The sequence below is a fragment of the Chiloscyllium plagiosum genome, unplaced genomic scaffold (genome assembly GCF_037043375.1).
Source record: "Chiloscyllium plagiosum isolate Xiang-an unplaced genomic scaffold, Cpla_swu_hap1 HiC_scaffold_25, whole genome shotgun sequence".
NCBI lineage: Eukaryota > Metazoa > Chordata > Chondrichthyes > Orectolobiformes > Hemiscylliidae > Chiloscyllium > Chiloscyllium plagiosum.
Genome location: NW_028270163.1, coordinates 7,928,521 through 7,949,837, shown reverse-complemented (window position 1 = coordinate 7,949,837; position 21,317 = coordinate 7,928,521). Strand labels below are relative to the sequence as shown.

General features: G+C 40.5%; 1 protein-coding gene across 2 annotated transcripts in view; it reads right to left on the bottom strand.

The window, feature by feature from the left end:
* The window catches only part of spata20 (spermatogenesis associated 20), a 431,519-nt gene that overhangs the window by 207,029 nt on the left and 203,173 nt on the right, over window positions 1–21,317 (bottom strand). For both annotated transcript variants that reach the window (XM_043714385.2, XM_043714386.2), the window contains exon 14: window positions 20,276–20,475. In XM_043714385.2, coding sequence (XP_043570320.2) covers window positions 20,276–20,475 — 200 coding nt within the window. The remainder of the gene's footprint in view (window positions 1–20,275; window positions 20,476–21,317) is intronic.

Sequence of the window (21,317 nt, the reverse complement as noted above, 5' to 3'; positions counted from 1 at the left end):
ATATTGAGTTCAACAATTTTAGGGCTTGAGGCATCTCACCTCAACACTCACATCAGGTCCTGTTCTCATATGGTCTGCTATCACACTAGCTATTGTTAGCCACTATTATCCCCATTAGCAGCTTTTCTTTCTCCTAAACTGACCGTTATTCATTCCTTTGTCTGTCTAAATGTTCTTTCTTCTCCTTGGGCTCGATCTCCACCTATTCCTTACTTGCTCCCACCACCCTATATTTTGCATAAAAAGACAACTTTTTCCCCAGCTATCATCACTTCTGAAATGTTAACACTGATTTCTCTCCATAGATGCTGCCAGACCTGCTGAGACTTGCCAGCAATTTCTGTGTTTGTTGTTGGTTGGGGAGATGATAGTCTAGTGGTATTGTCTCTAGAATGCCGATCCAGAAAATCAGCTAACGGTCTGGGGACCAGGATTCAAATCTATTTTCCATCACTGAGGCAATTTTGTATCAGCATTGTTCCTGACCTCTTTTTTCAATGGCATTGTACCAAGTGTATTCTGAAAGTTCATGTACAGCCTAACAGTGTCACAATTAGAGCCTGTTAGCTCTTCAAAAACCTCCAGCATATTAGTTAAACATGATTTCCCTATTCAACTTATATTTTTTCGAGATAGCTACTAATTTTATCGCAAATAATTGTCCTGAATAACTGTTGCTCATACTTCATAATGCAACCTTCCAAAGTGTCAGATGTACAGTGTTTTTTAATTTGGCTTGAGATACTTAAACTTATCCTTTTAACTTCCTTATTCAAAGACTTCCTGGTGGTCTTTCTTTATAAAAGCACTCATGGGATTGTTGGCTTCGTTGCCTGGCCAGCAATTATTGGCCATCCCAGTTGCCTTTGAGAAAGTAATAGTGGCCTTCTTGAATCACTGTAGTCTATATGCTTTAGGTAAACTAACAACACCCTTAGGGAGGGAATTGCAGGACTTTGACCCAGAGACAGAGAAAGAATAATAAATATTTCTATTACACTCCTAACTCCTGCTGAGTAGACGGTGGACAGGTTTTATGGGATCAGGTGGTGAGTTGCTTGCTGCATATTCCTAGCCTTTGATCTGAGTTTGTAGCCACTGTAGTTATACGGCAAGTCTAGATGAGTTTCTGATGAATGGTAAACCCAGAATGTTAGTGGTGGGGGATTCAGTGATATTAACACTACTGAATGTCAAGGGGCAGTGGCTGGATCGTCTTCAGTGGAGATTGTCATTGCCCGGCAGTTGTGTGGCATGAATATTTCTTGCCACTTTTCAACCCGAGCCTGGTTACTTGTCCAGGTCTTGTTACATTTGAACAAAGCACGGATTCAGTATCTGAGGAGTCACAAATGATGCGGAATATTGTGTAATTAGCAGCAAACATCAGCATTTCTGGCATTATGTTGGTGGGAAGGTCAGTGATAAAGCAGCTGAAGATGGTTGGGCCTAGGACACTATCCCGAGGAATTCCTGAGCATATTTTCTGGAGCTGAGGTGACTGATCTCTAACAAACACAACCATCTTCCTGATGTGCAAGGTATGACTCCAACAGCGGAGAGTTTGCCCCCAAAACTCATTGATTCGGGTTTTGCTAGGGCTCCTTGATGCCACACTAAGTCAAACACAGCCTTTATATCAAAGGCTGTCATTCTCACCTCCCCTCTGGAATTCTGTGCTTTTGTCCATATTTCAACCAAGGCTGTAATGAGGTCAGTAGACTTGGTGGAACACAAACTGAGCCTCACTGAGCAGGTCCTGCTTGATACTTTCCATAACTTTACTGATAGTCAAGAGCAGAGCAATGGCGAGGTATTTTCCCCTTAGCAGAGGAATCACTGACCAGGGGGCATAAATTTATGATAAGGGGCAAGAGGTTTACAGGTAATACAATAACTGTTCTTTTCTCCCAGAGGGTGGTGGGAATCTGGAACTGACTGCCTGTAAGGGTAGGGGAGACAGAAACCCACATAACATTTAAGTAGTAATTTTATGTGCACTTCCATGATGCCAAGGCCTGGGCCATGTACTGGAAAATGGGGTTAGAATCACTAGGTGCTTGTTTTTGACCGGTGTAGACTCAATGGACCAAAGGGCCTTCTTCTGTGCAGCAGAGCTCTACGATTTCTGTCCTTACTGAAATTAACTTTGTCCAGTTTAATTGTACTTCCTTACGATAATTCCTTCCTGTTGAGATGACTTTGTTCTTCCTACTACTATAAACGGCAAGTAATTTAAAATAGTATCATAGTCCACTCTCACACTAACTTCAGGCAATACAGGAATGCTGTTAGTCAGTTTCACACCAGTTTTGCATGAGAGAATGCAACTCAGGGATCTACTGCAACAACAGTTAAAGCAAGCTGCAAGTTGTAAATCTCACACTTTCATTTCTACTGTGGTATTGAAATTCTATCTTCAGCCCCACCACTCACTTATTGCATGGTTTTCTTACTCTCCTACTGAGTATAACACTTGACTTCCTGTTCATTAACATCAACTTCTGTTTCCACATATATCATGTGCATGAGGTCTAAATTCCTTAACTAACTTTAGATTTAGCATGACCTCAACTCGGTAAATGGCTGCAAGCTGGAAACTGTAGTTTCCTCCAATCTTGCACGCTGTCTGGATAAGATACACTTTCCCACACTCCAAGCACTTTGACTGAAAATTGGGACATTTAAATTGTCAATGGATACCATTGAGAAAGTGTATAAGGTATGAGCAGGTAGGGAAAGAGTTAAGTTTTGAGTGTTGTGAAACAAAGGTTCAGCTAAGCATGACTTAGATCAGATAAGAACTTGCAGTAAGCATTGGGGTGCTGGACACAAGGGCAGTGGGTTAACAAGGTGGAAAAGCATTCATTACGTAAAGCCATTTAACAAGAAGAAGAAGAATTCAGTACGTAAAATCAATTAACAAGGTGAAAGGTATTCATTATGTGAAGCCAGTTAACAAGGTTAAAAACATTCAATGTGTAATGGCAGATGGATTAATCTTTACTATAGACACTCGGTGATTGTAATGGTCACTCAATCAATTTGTACGTTGCCTTATCTGGATGCTCCTCCCTGCACGTGACTATATAATTCATTAAGAATCTGCTGTTCGAGAGAAGACCAAGAACTCATATCTCTGCGCACATGGGCAATGGTTCTCTCTCCCTCCAGTGCCTGGAATAGAGACGAAGGAGGTAAAGCCATACTGTGTCTCTAAGCATTTTGCTTCGAGTGAGGCGGAGATGGGACAACAATATTGGCACAGTCGGCAGGATCCAAACGAATAGTAATGATCGGACAGTGTCAGCAATCGCCCAGAACACTGGTATCTCGAGACAGACCGGCCCACAAGTTGGCACGGTGGTTAGCACTGCTGCCTCACAGCACCAGGGTCCCAGGTTTGGTTCCAGCCTCAGGTGACTGTCTGTGTGGAGTTTGCACATTCTCCCAGTGTCTGAGTGAGTTTGCTCCAGTTTCCTCCCACAATCCAAAGACTTGCAGGTCAAGTGAATTGGCCATTGGCAATGGCAAATTGCCTAAATGATAGATACATTAGTCATAGGGAAATGGGTCTGGGTGGGTTACTCTTCGGAGGGTCGGTGTGGACTGGTTGGGCTGTAGGGCCTGTTTCCACTGTAGGGAATTTAACCTAAACCTTGGTCCCTCCTGATATTCTTGTGCATCAGAAACAGTCCCCCCCCCCGTTCAATCAGTCTCTATTCTAAGGAATCCTCAGATGGTAATTAGTTCAGCGTAGAGAGAGAGTTTCGCAAATGCACTGACAAAGGTTTGAGTCCTCTGCGCAGTATTGGGGTTCAAGTCCCCTGGGTGGGTTTAATTGAGGTTTGAGTCCCCTGCGTGAAATTGAAGTTCAAGCCCTCTGTGCTGCATTGGGGTTTGAACCCCCTGGGTTAATTTGAGGTTCGAGTCCCCTGGCTTTAATTTAGCTTCAAGTCCTCTGCACTGTAGAGGGGTTAGAGTCCCCAGCATGCTGACAAACAGGGGTCAGAGTCCCTAACGTGCTGACAAACAGGGGTCAGAGTCCCCAGCGTGCTGACAAACAGAGGTTCGGGTTCTCTATGTTAAAGTGGGATTCGGGTCCTGTGTCTTTAATTGGGATTCAAGTCTTCTGTGTTTATAGAGTCATAGAGATGTACAGCATGGAAACAGACCCTTCGGTCCAACCTGTCCATGCCGACCAGATATCCCAACCCAATCTAGTCCCACTTACCAACACCCAGCCCATGATGCAAGTCCTCTGTATTTGATTGGGGTTCTAGCCCCCATGAGGAGTAAAATGACAAAGGGGTTCAAGTCCCATTGTGGCAAAATTTGAGGCTCTGCAATTCTTTGTTCTGAGGGGAGTGGTTTGGACTGTGGTGCCAGGTTGTCCGCTGCAAGTGCTTTCTCTTTTTCTAAGTGTAATTTCAGCGAGAAGATGCAAAAAAAACAAGAAACGCTGAAATTAAGGTTGTACTAACACTTGGGCTGAAAAAGGAAAGTTTCAATGTAAATTGTGCCATGCTGAGAGTGTTTGATGTTTAAAGACTTTGATTTGTTAAAACACTGCTTCAGAAAATCCTTTTAAGTAACTGTTTTGCCTTGTTTGAATCAGGATCTTGATTCAATGTGTTTTGTGGGCTATGTAATGGAATAGGTTTTGTTTTTATATTGAAATTGTACAACATTATGTCCTTTTTAAAATTATCAAACTTGTAACCTTAAAACCAATTGATTGAGTGCCTTGAGCTCCTGATTTGTTTGAAATTCTACAATGCCTGTTTTAAAAACAACAGTTGAGTCAGTGGTCTTGCTGTAGCCAGATGACAGTATTGTATTAAAATGTCTTTGCTGTTGTCTTTTTAATGCACAGTATTCACAAAAAGAAGAATGCATTTTGAGTTGAATGTTTTGTTTAGATATTACAGAATAATATAACTTGAGGCTGAGCTGTTTCAGTCCTGTTAATTATTGTCAAGAGTTCACTGGCCCCTTTCATATTGAAAATTAAAAGAATGTTGATCTCTGCCAAAGTTGCCATTGTAATTCCAACTGTTTTATTTGGGAAGTTCCACTTGGAGAACATATTTTAAAATATTCATCATTTGTTTCCCACAAATACTTGAGATTTAAATCTGAACTGAAATGGCCTCTTAAATGGCTAGAACATAGGAAACATTTTGTTTTTTTCTTGCTGTTCTAGATTTTTGTAATACTTTTCCTGACAGCTTTCACATGAGCCAAGTATCAGTTTGTTAAAGGAAAATAATTTTTGAATAACCTGAATGGGGTTCCCCCGAGGGTTTGATTTTAGGACCACTGACTGTTGTTTATAAATGATTGAATTGTTTAGGCAGTACAATTTAGAAGTTTATGGATTGTATAAGACTTGGCAATGTCATAAATAGTGAACAGAGTAACAGACTTCAAGACAACTGAGCACGTTGAAATAGACAGACACAGTTTGGGTGTACTTAAATGTGTGACTGTCTTCATACTGATAACTACCTTGGCAAGGAAGGAATGAGACAGGGAATGCATAGATACTTTCAGCAGCTAACATCATCTCTAGATTGTCTCTATTCACAGGTAAAGCACGCCTTCGGACCACTGCCCACTCCTCCACAACCAGATCCAACGGATTCAATCAGCTCCCCTGTCACGAGCACAAAAAGTGAAGAAGCTAACAACAGTGAAGAGGAGGTCGGTACACTTTTTGTCAGTGGCCTTCCTATGGATATTAAACAACGTGAGCTTTACCTTGCCTTTCAATAATTTAAGGGATATGAAGGTTCACTGATCAAGCTAACATCACAACAGCCAGTTGGTTTTGTGACATTTGACAGCAGAAGCAGTAAAGAATGCTGCGTTCACCTAGCCTGCAGCTGCAGCTGTTGCACTGTACACTCAGGTGCACTGGTATCCTCCAACTGAAGCATCTCTGGAAGGATGGAAGCCTAGTCAGTTTGGTTAAGTATTTAACTGCCATTATCCAAGTTTTCAGATTTCACCATGGAGTGATACAAAAGGACAGACTGAATTTTGTTTTCAGCTTGGACTTTAGAGAAGTAGATTTTGGAGAACTGGCTCGTTCCTACTCGACTTGGAGGGGATCGAGTGGTCACTAAGGACTATGAATTTAAGAATTTTACTGGTGAATGTTTTCCCACATGGGAGGATTCTTCCAATTCTATTTACTATAACAGACTAGTAATTTTTGCTATAATCATTGTATGCTGTGTGTCAACAACTTGCTTAAATACTAGCTGTCGGAGTCTTATGAAAGCTGGTAGTGCCATCTAAGTGGTTACCATGAAATGATAAAAGGAGGGAATGAGAAAGTTTATAAGGTATGAGCAGGTAGGGAAAGAGTTAAGTTTTGAGTTTTGTGAAACAAAGGTTCAGCTAAGCATGACTCAGATCAGATAAGAACTTGCAGTAAGCAATGAGGTGCTGGACACAAGGGTAGTGTGTTAACAAGGTAGAAAAGCATTCATTATGTAAAGCCATTTAACAAGATGAAGAAGAATTCAGTATATAAAATCAGTTAACAATGTGAAAGGTATTCATTATGTGAAGCCAGTTAACAAGGTTAAGAACATTCATTGTGTAACAGCAGATGGATTAATCTTTACTGTTGACACTCACTGATTGTAACGGTCACCAATCAATGTGTATATTGCCTTATTTGGATGGTCTTCCCTGCAAGTGATTATATAATTCATTAAGAATCTGTTCGAGAGAAGACCAAGAACTCATGTCTCTGCGCACATGGGTGATCGTTCTCTCTCCCGCCAGGGCCCGGAATAAAGATGAAGGAGGTAAAGCCATACTGTGTCTCTAAGCGTTTTGCTTCAACTGAGGCAGGAACAGGATGACACCATGGCAATGCAACTTCTAATCTGCAGACTCTGAGATTGTGAACTTCGATGCTGAAGCTTGGATCTTTTTGAAATCCTGTAGACTTCACCTGCTGGTTCAGAATAAAAACTCCCATGCAATCTGCAACTCTCTTTTTGACATTTCCAGGTCCTCACTACAGGCCTCCATGCACATCAGCCTTTGTTCAAAAGCTTGGTCTGAATTTTATTATTTTTTAGATCTTTACAAATATGTTGTTGAGGTTGATTTCTAAGCTTGTGCCATACCCACAGTGAAATTGGAGTTTCTTTAACTGAAGAATGGAATCTGAAACAAATCTTACACAACAATATTGTCCCTAATTGTGCATAACTCTTGGTGCAATTTCATTCTTAATCATGTCTTTGTAACAGTCCAGAATCTCATTATTTTCAAAATAGTCCAGAGATCGGAAGTCTCACAGAGTGGGTAGCCATAATCTCAAACATATCTGGCCCCATCTTTGGTAAGAAAAGCAATTATTTTATCTTCATTTCCTATTTTATTCACTTAGAGACAAAAGGTTTAACACTCATTGATAATTACACTAATCCTCATCGTTAGGGATGACATCTCATATTATCCTCAAGTATATATTTCCAGTATTTTTTTTTCAGTTATGCAGCATATTGGCTCACTGTGTACTTAATATGATGTGCATCCTTCAGATTACTCAAACCTCCTCAAGACCAACTTTAGATCTTTCAAAAACATATCACAATATTCTGCAGTCCTTAAAGTCGATACTAAAATTTAAAAGAAAATTCCTTTCTAGCATCCTTCTGCTCTAAGACAATATTGTTTGTTCTCAACTGCTTTCATTATTTCTCTTCTTGCAATTTCAGTTGTGATAATATCTGAATGACAACTTCTACATATAGCTGCTCGCGTTTATTTACTCACACAGACACAATCACTCACACACATTTCTTCTCAGTTAATACATTCTCCCGCTGATCCCTTCAGGAGAAAGTGAAGACTGCAGATGCTGGAGATCAGAGTTGGAAGTGTGGTGCTGGAAAAGCGCAGCAGGTCAGGTAGCATCCGAGCAGCAGAATCAATATTTCAGGCGTAAGAAACCCTCATAACATTTCCTGATTAAGGGCTTATGCCTGAAACGTCAATTCTCCTGCGCTTCAGATGCTGCCTAACCTGCTATGCTTTTCTAGCACCACACTCTCGACGGTGATCTTTTCAGCCAATCTTTGAAGGAGCACTAGGGTGGCTGCTTGTGCAATGTCATTTAACATCTGCCTCACCATTGGGCATTGTCACTTTGCCCCTCTACTCCCTACAGAGCATTTCTCCCTGTCTTCCCTTTGGCCATTGTGGCCTGCATTCTTGCTCACAAACCTGGCTCTCTGTGTACTCACTCTCTCTCTCTCTCTCCACTCCTGCCCTAGTCTACAGTTCACTACTCATACGAGTTAAATGTCCTAGCTAACTAAACAGTATCCCTAAGAGTGCCTCTCAAGTGGTGAAACTACTTGATTTATTTTGTTACATGTGCACTTTTTGACAGTGCTTTGGATGTTCTTATAAGGCTGTTCAAAAAACACACTAAGGCCTTCTAGCTCTCTACGTGCATAAACAAGTACAGTGCAAGTTCTTTTTCATTGGACAGTAGTGTTGCTCATATTATTGCTTCCCATGTACTTGGGATGCTCAACAGACATCACAATCCATGTACCTCAAATCACATGGCTGTAGATCAGCAGGGTCACTGTCAAACTGCAATTCGGTCTCTACCCCTTTTCTACTTGAGTGAAGGCAAGAGAAAGCCAATCATAATGCTATTAGGAGGTACAGAACTAGTGAAAGGACCTGATGAACAAGAACTGCAGGTGTGCTGTCTTATTCCCCCACTCCCCACTCCAGTTTAGGAAGTGCTAGGTTTCACTTAGGAGCTTCAGTGGAACTACTAAATTACACACAGCAACTCAGTACATGGCAAATCACACATCAAGACCACACGTGTCACACTGAAGCAACATGCTCCATTGTCAGTAGGGGCTCTTCAATAAAACACTGCTTAATGTCAAAGTATATAATATGTCCTGAGTTAAGCAAAAATATCAAACCATTACACAAACAATGTATTTACAACCCAAGATCCTCAGTCAGTATCAGGAAATACTGATATTAGGACAGGCAGTCAAAAAGCTTAACCAAAGATACAGATTTTAAGAAGTCCCTGAAGGTGGAAAAAAGTGAACAGATTCGCGAAGAGAATTTTAAAGGTTAAAGCCTCAGACACAGCTGCCAATGGTAGGTCAAAGAGTGGGGAATGGACGAGAACCCAAAATTGAAAGAACAAGGAGTTCACAAAGGATTGTATGGAGATTACAGAGATGTGGTGGAACAAAGTGTTGGACAAATTTGAACATAAAGATGTGAATTTTAATTTCTCTGTTGAAAGAGAAGCAATAAATGATATGCATTGCAAAGACAATCTATTATCCTGCTCCAGTGAAAGGACATTCATTTACATAATTTATGAAATCTTAAAGGAAGCACATTAAATAAGCTGCTTTGACTTGATTCCACTTTTTTAGGAGACAGTTTGATCCATGGTATGAATTTTTTTTCCCTGTAACCAACAACTGCCAATGTTTTCTGTGCACAGAAGTGACACATCATTTTGACAGCTATCAGATACACCATGCAGATGTTCAAATAGTCCCATCTCTAATAAAATAACACATTGCTTCTCCACGCAAGAAAGAGAAGAAAAATATATACTGACAAGATGAGAAAACAATCACTTATAATCACCAATTCTTTGTGTAATCTTAGGACAAAACAAGATTCAGCAAAATATCGACTTTGGTATATAGTCATTGCTCCTTGCTTTGCTGGTGGGTTCCATCATTTTGCAGTGGCCTACATTAATAGACATGAATTCAGGTGAAAGCTGGAGTATGACACTGCACATGTTAAATTGCAAGCTTCAGAAAAAACTTTGATCAAGTCACCTAAGTTTGTTTGAAAGTGCCTAGTTTGTCACTTGCCAACAGAAAACGCTGAAAAATGTCATGTAAAAAGGAGAAGTATCAATGGTGACCGAAAATATGTTTTCAGATAAAAAGTATACTTATCATCTTCAGAAAGAAAACTTTCTTCCCAATGATTGGAGTTCCACTTTGTTTGGACTACCCACTCAGATATTTGAGGCCATTATCCAGGATGACACTCCAACGAGACATGCATCTTAATAATGAGATATTAGCTCAAGGTACTATCTTCACTTTAAGGTGGGCATAACACTATTTCAAACAGCACTGAGGCCTTCTCCAGAATCCTGGTCAGTGCTCATCCCTCAATTAACCTCAGTAAAACAAAATAAATTATGTGTGTATCTCACTGCTGTATGTGAAACATTGCTGCGTTGAAATTGACTTGGATCCTTATAGCAGTGACGACAATTCTGTACTGTTTCACTGATTGGAAAGTATTTTGACAGGTCCTAAACAGCTGACAAACAAATACTAGTCTTTTCCTTTCTTATGCCCATTTCCAGAACAAATCCAGTCACTTGAATGAAGTTTTAAATGTAGGTAAGCTGAACATGGAAAAGCAGGAGCTTTTTGTGCAGATACATATACAACTTTTAAACATACGCACATTTATTTTTTCAAGCTTTGTGGATGTCATTGGCTAAGCCAACATTTATTACATATCACTAATTGAATTTGAACAGAGTGGCTTTTCAGAGAGTCTTTAAGAGGCAATCATACCGCTGTGGGTTTGGAATCACATTGACGACAGGCTGGATAATGATGGCTGCTCTCTTTCCTTGAAGGTCTGGAGTAAACCAAATGGGTGGTGTGTGTATGGAATGAGCTGCCAGAGGAAGTGGTGGAGGCTGGTACAATTACAACATTTTAAAGGCATCTGGATGGTACATGAATAGCAAGGGTTTAGAGGGATATTGGCCAAATGCTGGCACATGGGACTAAATTAATTTAGGAAATCTGGCCAGCAATGGACGAGTTGGACCAAAGGGTCTGTTTCTGTGCTGCACACCTCCACGACTGTGTGTTTTTAGCGCAGTCAAGAATAGTTTCATGATCCAATCACTGAATCTAGCTTTAAATTCCAGATTTTTTAAGTTACATTCAAATTCCACCAGCTAACATAAGATTTGAATCGTTGTACCCTGAGCAAAATCACTATCACATTCCATTGTCTCCCATTGTCCTCAAATTGAAGTCTTGCAAGTCCAAGCCGAAGCACTTGCGAGTATAGCACATTTGCACCGCAGAGGCATCTTTGGAAGTTTCTGTACAATTTTCTGGAGTTCAATGAAGCAGAATTACATTTTACTTACATACTGGTTTCCACAGCAGCAGCTGAAGGCAACTGTGATTCACAGACAATCCATTTGGCAGATGGTGTACAAAGGAGATGATTCTGGTGAGCAGAAATCACGTCTAGTGCCCAGGAAGGGCAGTTTTGAGAAAACATTTTAACCTTTAAAAAGGCCTTGTCCCTTCCCAAACATACACCTTGCATTCCTTAAAGCATCAGGCAGCTTGTTGGGACATTTGCTGCTCTTTGCCACACTCATTTCCTCATATGCCTCTTTTTACTCCTCTGTGCCCAGGAAGTCAAGGGCTTGAATCAACTGATAATGGAGGAGGCAATCTGTGTCAGTCTGAAACCATAACAAGGAAAGAAAAACAGGGCCAAGTTTCCTTTATCGTACTATTTCACTATAAGATGTTAAAAGCATTTTCATTTCGTTTAGAAAACACTTCCCGGGAGAGCAATCTGATTTTGTTTTCAATCAACTCAGAGTTTGCAGAACGATCAAAAATCTTAGATAGATACTCATTACAAATCTCCAATAACCTCTAAACAGGACCATGCAGTAAAAAAGGAAGAAAACTGCTATGCACAATAAAGGTCACTCACCTAGATTAGCACACATTGAGTATATAGTACTGCAGAGAGCACAATTCAACCTCAAAGAAAAACCACTCAGTCAGATCCATTATCGTAGTCTCATTTGTTGGTAAATCTTCCACTTATCCTTGACTGTCTTTCTGGCCAGGTTTAAAAAAAAATCATACAACTAGTTTACAACGAAAAGCACCAAAGGAATCAATAAAAGGCATTTTGCCATATCTGATAGAATCCATTAGCTTCTAGTCAATATGATGTTGTATCGTTATGTAGGAAATTGCCTCAATATATCAGTGCCCTGGTTGATGAACTTTTCCCTCACAGGCTTACATGCAGGTTTGAAAATGGGCTCTGACTGATTATGCAGTGACAAATAGCACACAGGACACACAATAAATGATATTCTTCCAGCCCCATGTCATCAGAACATTCAGGAATTCTGCCAATCCAACAATATATTTTCTGATTATTAAAAGACATTACTTAAATATATAACATTTCTTATTTGGCAATGAATTGAGAGTGATGGAGAGTGAAAATAACAAAATACCAAACCAAGTGAGTACTGCATCTAAGATTTAAGAATGCTTTCCTTGTTGCTATTGTCAGTAACAAGTCAAATATTGCTAGATAGATTTTCTCAATTGTTTGGTTTTGATTTTCCTTCAGTCCAAGTCAGTAACATTCATCTAACCTTGCCAAGTGATCACCACAATATTTCTACTGTATATATCTCAGACTCCAGTGATGCCTCCTTCCTAACTGCTGATTGCATTTGACTCAAGCATCTCTTGACATCTATCCTGGTTTCCTTTCTACGTTTGTAAGGTGCCTTTGAAGAATTTCCAAGTTAAAGTTACTGGTGTTACTCTCCCCTTACTTAAAGATCTACTTCTACTATTCTTAAGGCATGGAATCTCTCACAGCTCACAAAGTCACTCAGCAGTCCTTCAACAAACATGAAAACATATCCATTAGTTTTACTGTCCAGACACCCACATGTCAAACAGATAGACAAAGAGTGAGTGATTTGATAAATACAACATGTGAAAGACAGTCTGGTCTCAGCGATAGGAAAATAAAGCAGGATGTATTAATGTGCTTGCCTTACCCAAAGCTCCTTCAACTGAAGGGACTCCTTGGAAAATCTCCAAAGGAACAGATCTCCATGATCCACCAGTCCCTTCAGCTAAATGTCAACCACAATCCAATCACCAAGGAGATCTTATATTTTCCCTATTCATTCCATTCAATTAACCAATTATTCTTAAATATGTTAAAAAAAAACCTATGTATGAGCCTCAATGTATTTTACCTAGCAGTATGGCATGCAGTACGAATTATTGCCTTATTCTAGCCAACAGTTTCTCTCATTTCCCTCAGCTTCCACTTGGCAGCTGTCCCTTGTGACAATGATTGAATGAATGCAGCGCTGCAAGATTGGCATGTATTGGATAAACTTACAACAGATTCTGAAGAATGAAAAGGAACAAATTGTGATTGCCTTCCCAGTTTGACAATTGCTTTTCAAACCAGAACACATCATTTCAAATGTAGTCACGATGATTCTGACAATTCTCCTATTGTAGATAAATATTAAACAAAATACAGGGGTTATGAAATAACACTGCAGGCCCATTTCCTTCAACAGGAGATACAGGTCATCCACTGCCAACAGAACCTGTAGCCACATCCCAAATCAAGGAGATAGGATCATTCCCACAATTGGGTTGGGTAGAGCCCAGATGTTTAAGCTCATCAACACATGTCTAGAATGATCTCAGCTCCTCCAATTGAAAAGATTTACCTTCAGTTGAAATGATCAGTGAAAAGACTGAGGTACCAGTTTTAGATTTCAATGGTGACAAAATAAGGATGGGCAACAAATGTTAGCCTTGTTGCTAGTTCCATAAAAGACAATCAAGTTGCATAGTTTGAATCCTTATTCCCTCTTGGAATTGCAAGCCTAATACATATAAAGACAGCAATCTGCTGCCTTTGTTTTATTGAGGACGAGAGGAGGAACTCTGCACTGCATAGTATATGCACTTACATTGAGAATAGTCAGGATGCATCAATAGGTAATGTTTTATAAAGATCACACATACATTTACAATCATGATTGTGATGTCTGAATTTCATTTTTTTTTATTCATTGCTACTTAGGGCAGCATTTATTGCCCATCCTTAATTGCCCAGAGAGCAGTTAAGAGTGAACTACATTACAGTGAGTCTGAAGTTACATGTAGGCCAGACCAGATAAGCATGGCAGTTTCCTTCCCTAAAGGACATTAGTGTGTATGAACATACACACATGGGTGTATGAACATACGAATGAGGAGTTGGCCATTTGGCCCCTTGAGCAGAATCCCACCACAAAATAAGATCAAGGTTGATTGCCTACTCTGAGAGTCTTTTACCCCCTTGCTTATCAAGCAGCTCTCTACCTCTGCCTTAAAAACATTCAAAAGCTGTACTTCATACATAGGTTGTGGGAAAGTGTTCCAAATGCTCATTGTCATCCGAGAGAAAACATTTGCCCACATCCGTGTACTAAATAGATATCCTCTTATTTTTAAACAATGACCTCTAGATTGTCCCACAACAGAAAACATTCTTTCCACATGCATGCTGTTAAGACTCTTGCATGTTCCAATCTATTCACCTCTTATTTTTCTAAACTCCAACATATATAAGCCTAGTGTCGAGAGCATGGCACTGAAAAAGCACAGAAGGTCAGGCAGGATCCGAGGAACAGGAGAATTGATGTTTCAGACAACAGTCTTTCATCAGGAATCAGGCTTTAGGTATCACACCTCTTGTGGTTGCAAAGGAAGGTGCTGGGAGTGGAGGATAGGTTGGTGGGGAGCTTAGACCTAACAAGGGAGTTGCGGAGGGAATGATGGCGGAGAATGGTGCATTTTATCTAGAAGGTGAGGACCAGGGGGGTTCTGTCCTTGCTGCGGTTGGAGGTATGGGGTTCAAGTGCAGAGGTACAGGAAGTGGAGGAGATGCACTGGAGGGCATTATTGACCACATGGGAGGGGAGGTAGCTGTGGGAATCGGTGGGATTGAAGTAGACGTCCGTGTTGAGTCTGTCACCTGAAATGGAGATGGAGAGGTCCAGAAAGGGGAGGGAGGTGTCTAAGATTGTCGAGGTGAACTTGAGGTCTGGGTGGAAGGTTTTCCTGAAGTTTAACATCTTGCCTATGAAAAGTTTTTAGTTAACAGGTTGACAGTTTATTTTTGTACGTCTTCTGGCTCCCTTCTTTTTTGAATAAGGATTACAAGTGCTGATTTTCAATCCAAGTGAACCTGTGTCGAATCTAGGGAATTTTAAAAAATAACGACTAACGAATCAACTTTCTCACTAGTCACTTCTTTTAAATCCCTCGAACAAAGTTCATCAGGATCCAGAGATTGCAGCAATTTGTTCACTACCTCTTTCTGGTGACTGCATTCTCTTGAGTTCATCCCTCCATTCCAAGTAGCTATATGCTACTTGTAACTTCTTATAGTGAAGCCTGAATGAACATACCTATTCAATTCATTTGCCATCTTATATTCCCTTATTAAATCTTGAGAGTCATTTTCTATATCACTTTAACTTTTTTTTTAAGTACCTATAGAAACCTTTACCATGTTTTAGATTTAGAGTTAGCTTTCTCTTATACTTGAGCTTTTCATCAACTTGAACGGAAGCTGCTTGAGCTACAAATACTTACTGGAGAGGAGTTTAACCTGGATCACACCAGCATTTTTTCACTTTTATCCAATACACAACTGCTAAATTTACTGTATGCTAACCACTGCATAATTAAAGCTGGTGTTATAGAACAATGGTATAGAAGAAGCAGCTCCTTAACATCATCCAGTCAATGCAGGATGTTGTAAGAGCAGGACTACTCCTTTATTATTCTCTTATACCCTTGCATTTTTTTTCTTTTAAGCAATTCACTTTGAAAGCCTACTCATGAAATTACTTATCTTATGCATTTAAATTCTAATAATCTGCTTCATTGAAAAAAAATTCTCATTATACCACTGGTTCTTTACAATGATTGCATACCTCAATTGTCAAAGCATAAATATCAGAGGTATGAGGAATGTCGAGTTGAGGTTAAAATCAGATCAGTTATGATCTTATTAGATGGCAGGGCAGGTTCAAAGCACCGAGCGGCATACTCTTATTTAAATGCTCAAAACACAACACACAATAGATACAAATCACACTAGCATACCTAGATCAAAGACCAGGTTATCTGACCCTTTGGAAGGTACCATGCCTCACTTGGATAGCACATTGGAAATCAAGCCCCGCTATTCCTATTGTCGTCACCAAAGTTAGAAATTTTATTGAAGTACACAAGGACTCAATTTACCTGGCAGACAGCTGAGGCTTACAGAAAGTAGACACCAGGTTTCTGCACTTCACGAGAACTACTATTTACTCCAAATCAATATTTTAACCACAGGTAAAAAACTAACAACATATAATTACCAGTTAAATCGCTTACTCTCCTTCAAAAAAACCCCCGCACACACACACAAACAGGCAGTTGCACATAAATAAAAATTGGTGTTATGGATGCAGGGAAAGAAAACTGAAAAAACAGTTCAAAGGCTTCAGTCCACAGGGTTCACTGAGATTATCCTTTTGCTTACCAGTTTTTGTTCTTCAAATTCTTTTCACTTCTTCATAGTCATTGGTTTGCTGGTTAAAATTACTGGTTAAAGATCTACAACTATCCTTCTTCTGGCTTACAGTATTCTAATGGAGTGAAGGACACACTTTCTGTTCTTGCAGCAGACTGAAGGCTTATGCTAATATCATTCACATTCATAAAATGTTCAGCAACCCAACAATCAGATAGTTGTCAGACTGATGGCTTTTAACACTATGATTGGCCACAAGCAAATCAGCAATCTGCTGTCTGCCAAATCTTACTTCATACGTATCCCTGGTGCCAGCTGCCTACAAATTGCTTCCGCCATTGCTTGAACAAGAGTGAAGGATTACACCTGAAATGCTGACTCCTCCACCTCCTGATGCTGCCTGGCTTGCTGTGTTCTTCCAGCCTCCTGCTTGTCTAATACTTGAATAAAGCAATGTAAACACAACTTTCAATGAGTTGCAATAACTTGGTTTTTAAAAGAACAGAAATTCCTTATTTTTGGTTAGATTAGATTCTCTACATTGTGGAAACAAGCTCTTCGGCCCAACAAGTCCACACCGACCCTCCAAAGAGGAACCCACCCAGACCCATTTCCCTCTGACGAATACACCTAACACTATGGGCAATTTAGCATGGCCAATTCACCTGACCTGCACATCTTTGGACTGTGGGAGGAAACCGGAGCACCCGGAGGAACCCACGCAGACACGGGGAGAACATGCAAACTTCACACAGTCAGTCGTCCGAGGCTGGAATCGAACCTGGGACCCTGGCTCTGTGAGGCAGCAGTGCTTACCACTGAGTAATCGTGCTGTTTGCTGCAAGAGAGCCTTTTTTTTTCCATTTCAGTCCATAACCAAAAGCTACAGGACAGCAAAAAGACATGGACTTCATAACAGACGGATAACTATTGGCATGCATTTCAAATTCACCTGAGAGAGCAAATGGAGTTTCAGTTTAACATTTCATCAAAAGGACAGATTTGCATAGACTCATATTTACTATTTAAACTTACAATTAAGCTGTTTGTTTTCAATGGATTAACTCTCTTTTGAAAAGCTACAAACATGTCTCTGGGAAATCAATGGTGCATCAAGAGGAGAACAAAAGGAGTATCAACAAGAAAAAGGACTTCATTTCAATTTATTCGGAGAGTCTGAGGCTTTTATCAATTCTTTCTGTCTAGTTTTCAAGCAGACGGAAACCAGTTTGGATTACTGGCCCTGGCAAAAATCAATTTTATTTCATAACCTCCCCAAATTACAATGTTGTCACTGAAGGAAGACATTCAACAGAAAAGAAGGAGAGCCGTATTGTTAAAGAAATGGATCATTACCAGAGCTACTCTTATCGAGGTATGTCAGCCACTCTATTAAGTCCCCAGGGAACCAGGCATTTGACAGACCATTTTTTGTTGCCTAATGCCAGGAGCACCCCCTCTTCTCATTTTATTCATCATCATTTCCAACTTCCAATGTATCAGTAGTAGACACAAGGTGTCAATCACATGCAGGATTGGATTGCAAAACCATTCTCTCCACCCACTTTCAACAAACATTTCACAGAGGGACACTGTTCCACAGCATTCCGCCTGGGCAATAGCTGGATACACTTGCTTTATCAGCACAATGAAGCTATCATTCTGGAAGGAAGATTGCCTTCTGTACTGCTGACCTTTCCATATCATTATTTGGATGGAAATTGAACATAATAAATATCGCATTTCAAGCCAACACACAATGCACTTGATACACTTGTCAAAGAGAATTTGCCAAGAGGATGTGTGGAGGTGGAATTTAACATACCCTGCCAGTGAAGAAAGTCAGTACAACAACAAGTTAGATTTATGTAACATCTTTAACAAAGGTGATTCACACAATACATTGAGACAAAGACTGACACTGAGTCAAAGCAGGAAACATTAAGATCAGTGAACAAACGGTGCAACAAATAAGTCGATTTTAAGGAGGATCGTAAAGAAGAGCATAGAGTTTTAGCAAGGAAATTTCAGAACCTTAGGATCTAGAAAGCTGAACACATGACAAGGCAAAGAGTGTGCACAAGAGACCACTGTTTAAAGAACAGAGGTTTCAGTGGTTCCATGCCTGAGGGCGTTAGAAACATGATAGGGGTGAGGCCATAAAGAGATTGAGAATTTTTAAATTAAGATATTCTGGACACTCATAGTGGAGGATACCACAGCTGAACTCAATCTGTCGATTACCATTGTACTCCTCACAGCAGTCGTCTCTGGGCATGGATCTAAAGTAGAAATCCTGGCTCATTTTGGCTCCCCCCAGCCCCAAATCAGAGTTATATATCATGGAAATAGGCCGTTCAGTGCACCAGGTCTATGGTGACAATGTACACCAAATTACACTAATCCCATTTAGCTGCACGTGGTCTATAACCCACTATGCCCTGGCATTTAAATGCCCATCCAGATGCTTCTTAAGTGTTATGAGGAGAATACCTGCCTCCACAACTTTCTCAGGCAACATGTTCCAAATACCTACCACCTTCTGGGTGAAAAAATCTTTTCCTCAGATCGCCTTTAAACTACTTACTCCTCACGTAGAACTTATGCCCTCTGATCTAAGACACATTTGTCATATGGAAAAGATCCTCATGATCTACCCTGTCTATGGTTCTCATGATTTTGTATACCTCAATCAGATCCTCCTTCAGCCTCCTCTGCTGCAAGGAAAACAAACTCAGCCAATCCAGTCTCTCTTCACAGCTAAGACTTCATTTCAGGCGACGTTCTGGTGAACCTCTACTGCAGTCTCTCCAGTGCTGCTGATAGTGTAGCAACCAAAACTGCACACAGTATTCCATTTGTAGTCTAACCAGCGCTCTATATACAACTTTGCTGCTCTATATTCTACACTCCAGGTAATGAAGATAAGCATCTGTATGCCATCTTCACCACCTGTCTACTTGCACTGACACCTCCAGTGATCAATGGACCTGTAAACCAAGGTCCCTTTGGTTTCAGTAATCCCTCGGGACCTGCCATTCTTTGTGTCGATCCTTCTCTTATTAGATCTCCCAAAATGCATCATCTCATATTTAAGGATTAAATTCCACCTGCCATTGCTCTGTCCAATTTAGCAACTGATCAATATTAGACTGTAGCCTGAGATCATCCTCCCCACTATCAACTAGCCATTTTTCTTGTCATCTGCAAACTTACTAATTATACCTACTACATTCATACCCAAGCAATTAATGCAGTTAACAAACAGCAAGGGTCCCAGCACTGATCATTGTGTTACACTGCTGGGCACAACCATAGAAGCCAAATTCTGCCTAAATCTCCAGTACAGCTAAAACGAACGTACACATTCTGGACCCAGAAATTTGAGCCTTTTACTTGAAAGGCTCTTTATCACATCAGGCAATGAACATATTGGTCACTGGAGAACCAACGTGAGAAAGCATTTGGATCTCGGATGGAACTGACATTGGCCACATGGAGTGGTCAACAAAAGCTCAACGAAATTATGATGGTCAAACAGTGGGTCCTTTAAGAAGACCTCTCCTTTGCAAACCCTGTTCAAATAACTTGTTATATACTGTACTCATGTGAGTACATGTGACAATAATTCTAATTGTAATTCACTACTTTACCGAATGTCATCATAATAATCCTTCTCAATTAATTACCACACTATGTACCACTAACAGTGCCAGCTGAGCCTGTACACCCCAGCTGTAATTCTATATTTTTAACACAACGTTGTAATGTTTAAGTAATGTTAAGCAGAAGTAATGCTTTAACCTACCTGTTTGAGTGGGTAATGTTGTGACATCAGGGCAGTTACCATTTCCGGCAGTGCCATGGGCATACTGTCCAACAGGTTTGTAAATGCCGCCACAAGCTGCCTTGACCTATCACCCCAGTCTGGTCGGTTGGAGAAATTCGCCAGGCGCACGAGATTGGAAGCAGCTACTGCATTGCCACTGGGTTCTGCACCATCCTGGTCTATTTAAAAATATTGAAAATTAAACGTTTTTAAAAATCTTGTCCTTCTATCATTTGAACTGAAACATTACTAAACTACAAAGGTCATAACAATGACAAGTAGCTCCACTTCTCTGCTAGCAGTGTACCGGCCCAATGACAAAACCAAAGGGCTAGAAATACTCAGTGGCGGCATCTGGAGAGAGGGGAAAAAAAACAGCTTGACCTTATTATATAGCACCTTATCCTATATCTCAGATTTGGTAAGAGCACTTTATACCCAGTGAAATGAAGCCCAAACAGTTACCAATATGTACTTAGCAAGCTCCCACAAACTGTATGGCATGGTGACAACCAATCTGCCCCTACTGATGTGTTATCATTTCTGTGGATCCCAATTAGTATTACTGGTAGCATAGCTGCCTTTGAGTCACAAACCACCAGGTTCAAGTCCCACTCCAGGTCTTACTGGTCACAGCAGCGCTCATACAACAGATTTGCTAATGCACCTTAGAAAACTTTTTAGCATTCCACACTATCCTCTAGTCGAAAGGGATAGCTATGGGGACCCACATGGGCCCCAGCTATGCCTGTCTCTTTGTCAGTTACGTGGAACAGCCCATCTTCTCAGTTACACCGACACCATTCCCCATCTTTTCCTCCGCTACATTGATGATTGCATCGGCGCTACCTCATGCTCTCACGAGGAGGTTGAACAGTTCATCAACTTCACCAACACATTCCATTCAGACCTTAAGTTCACCTGGACCATCTCAGACACTTCCCTCCCCTTCCTGGACTCTCCATCTCTATCAATGGTGACCAACTCATGACTGACATCTTTCACAAACCCACTGAATCCC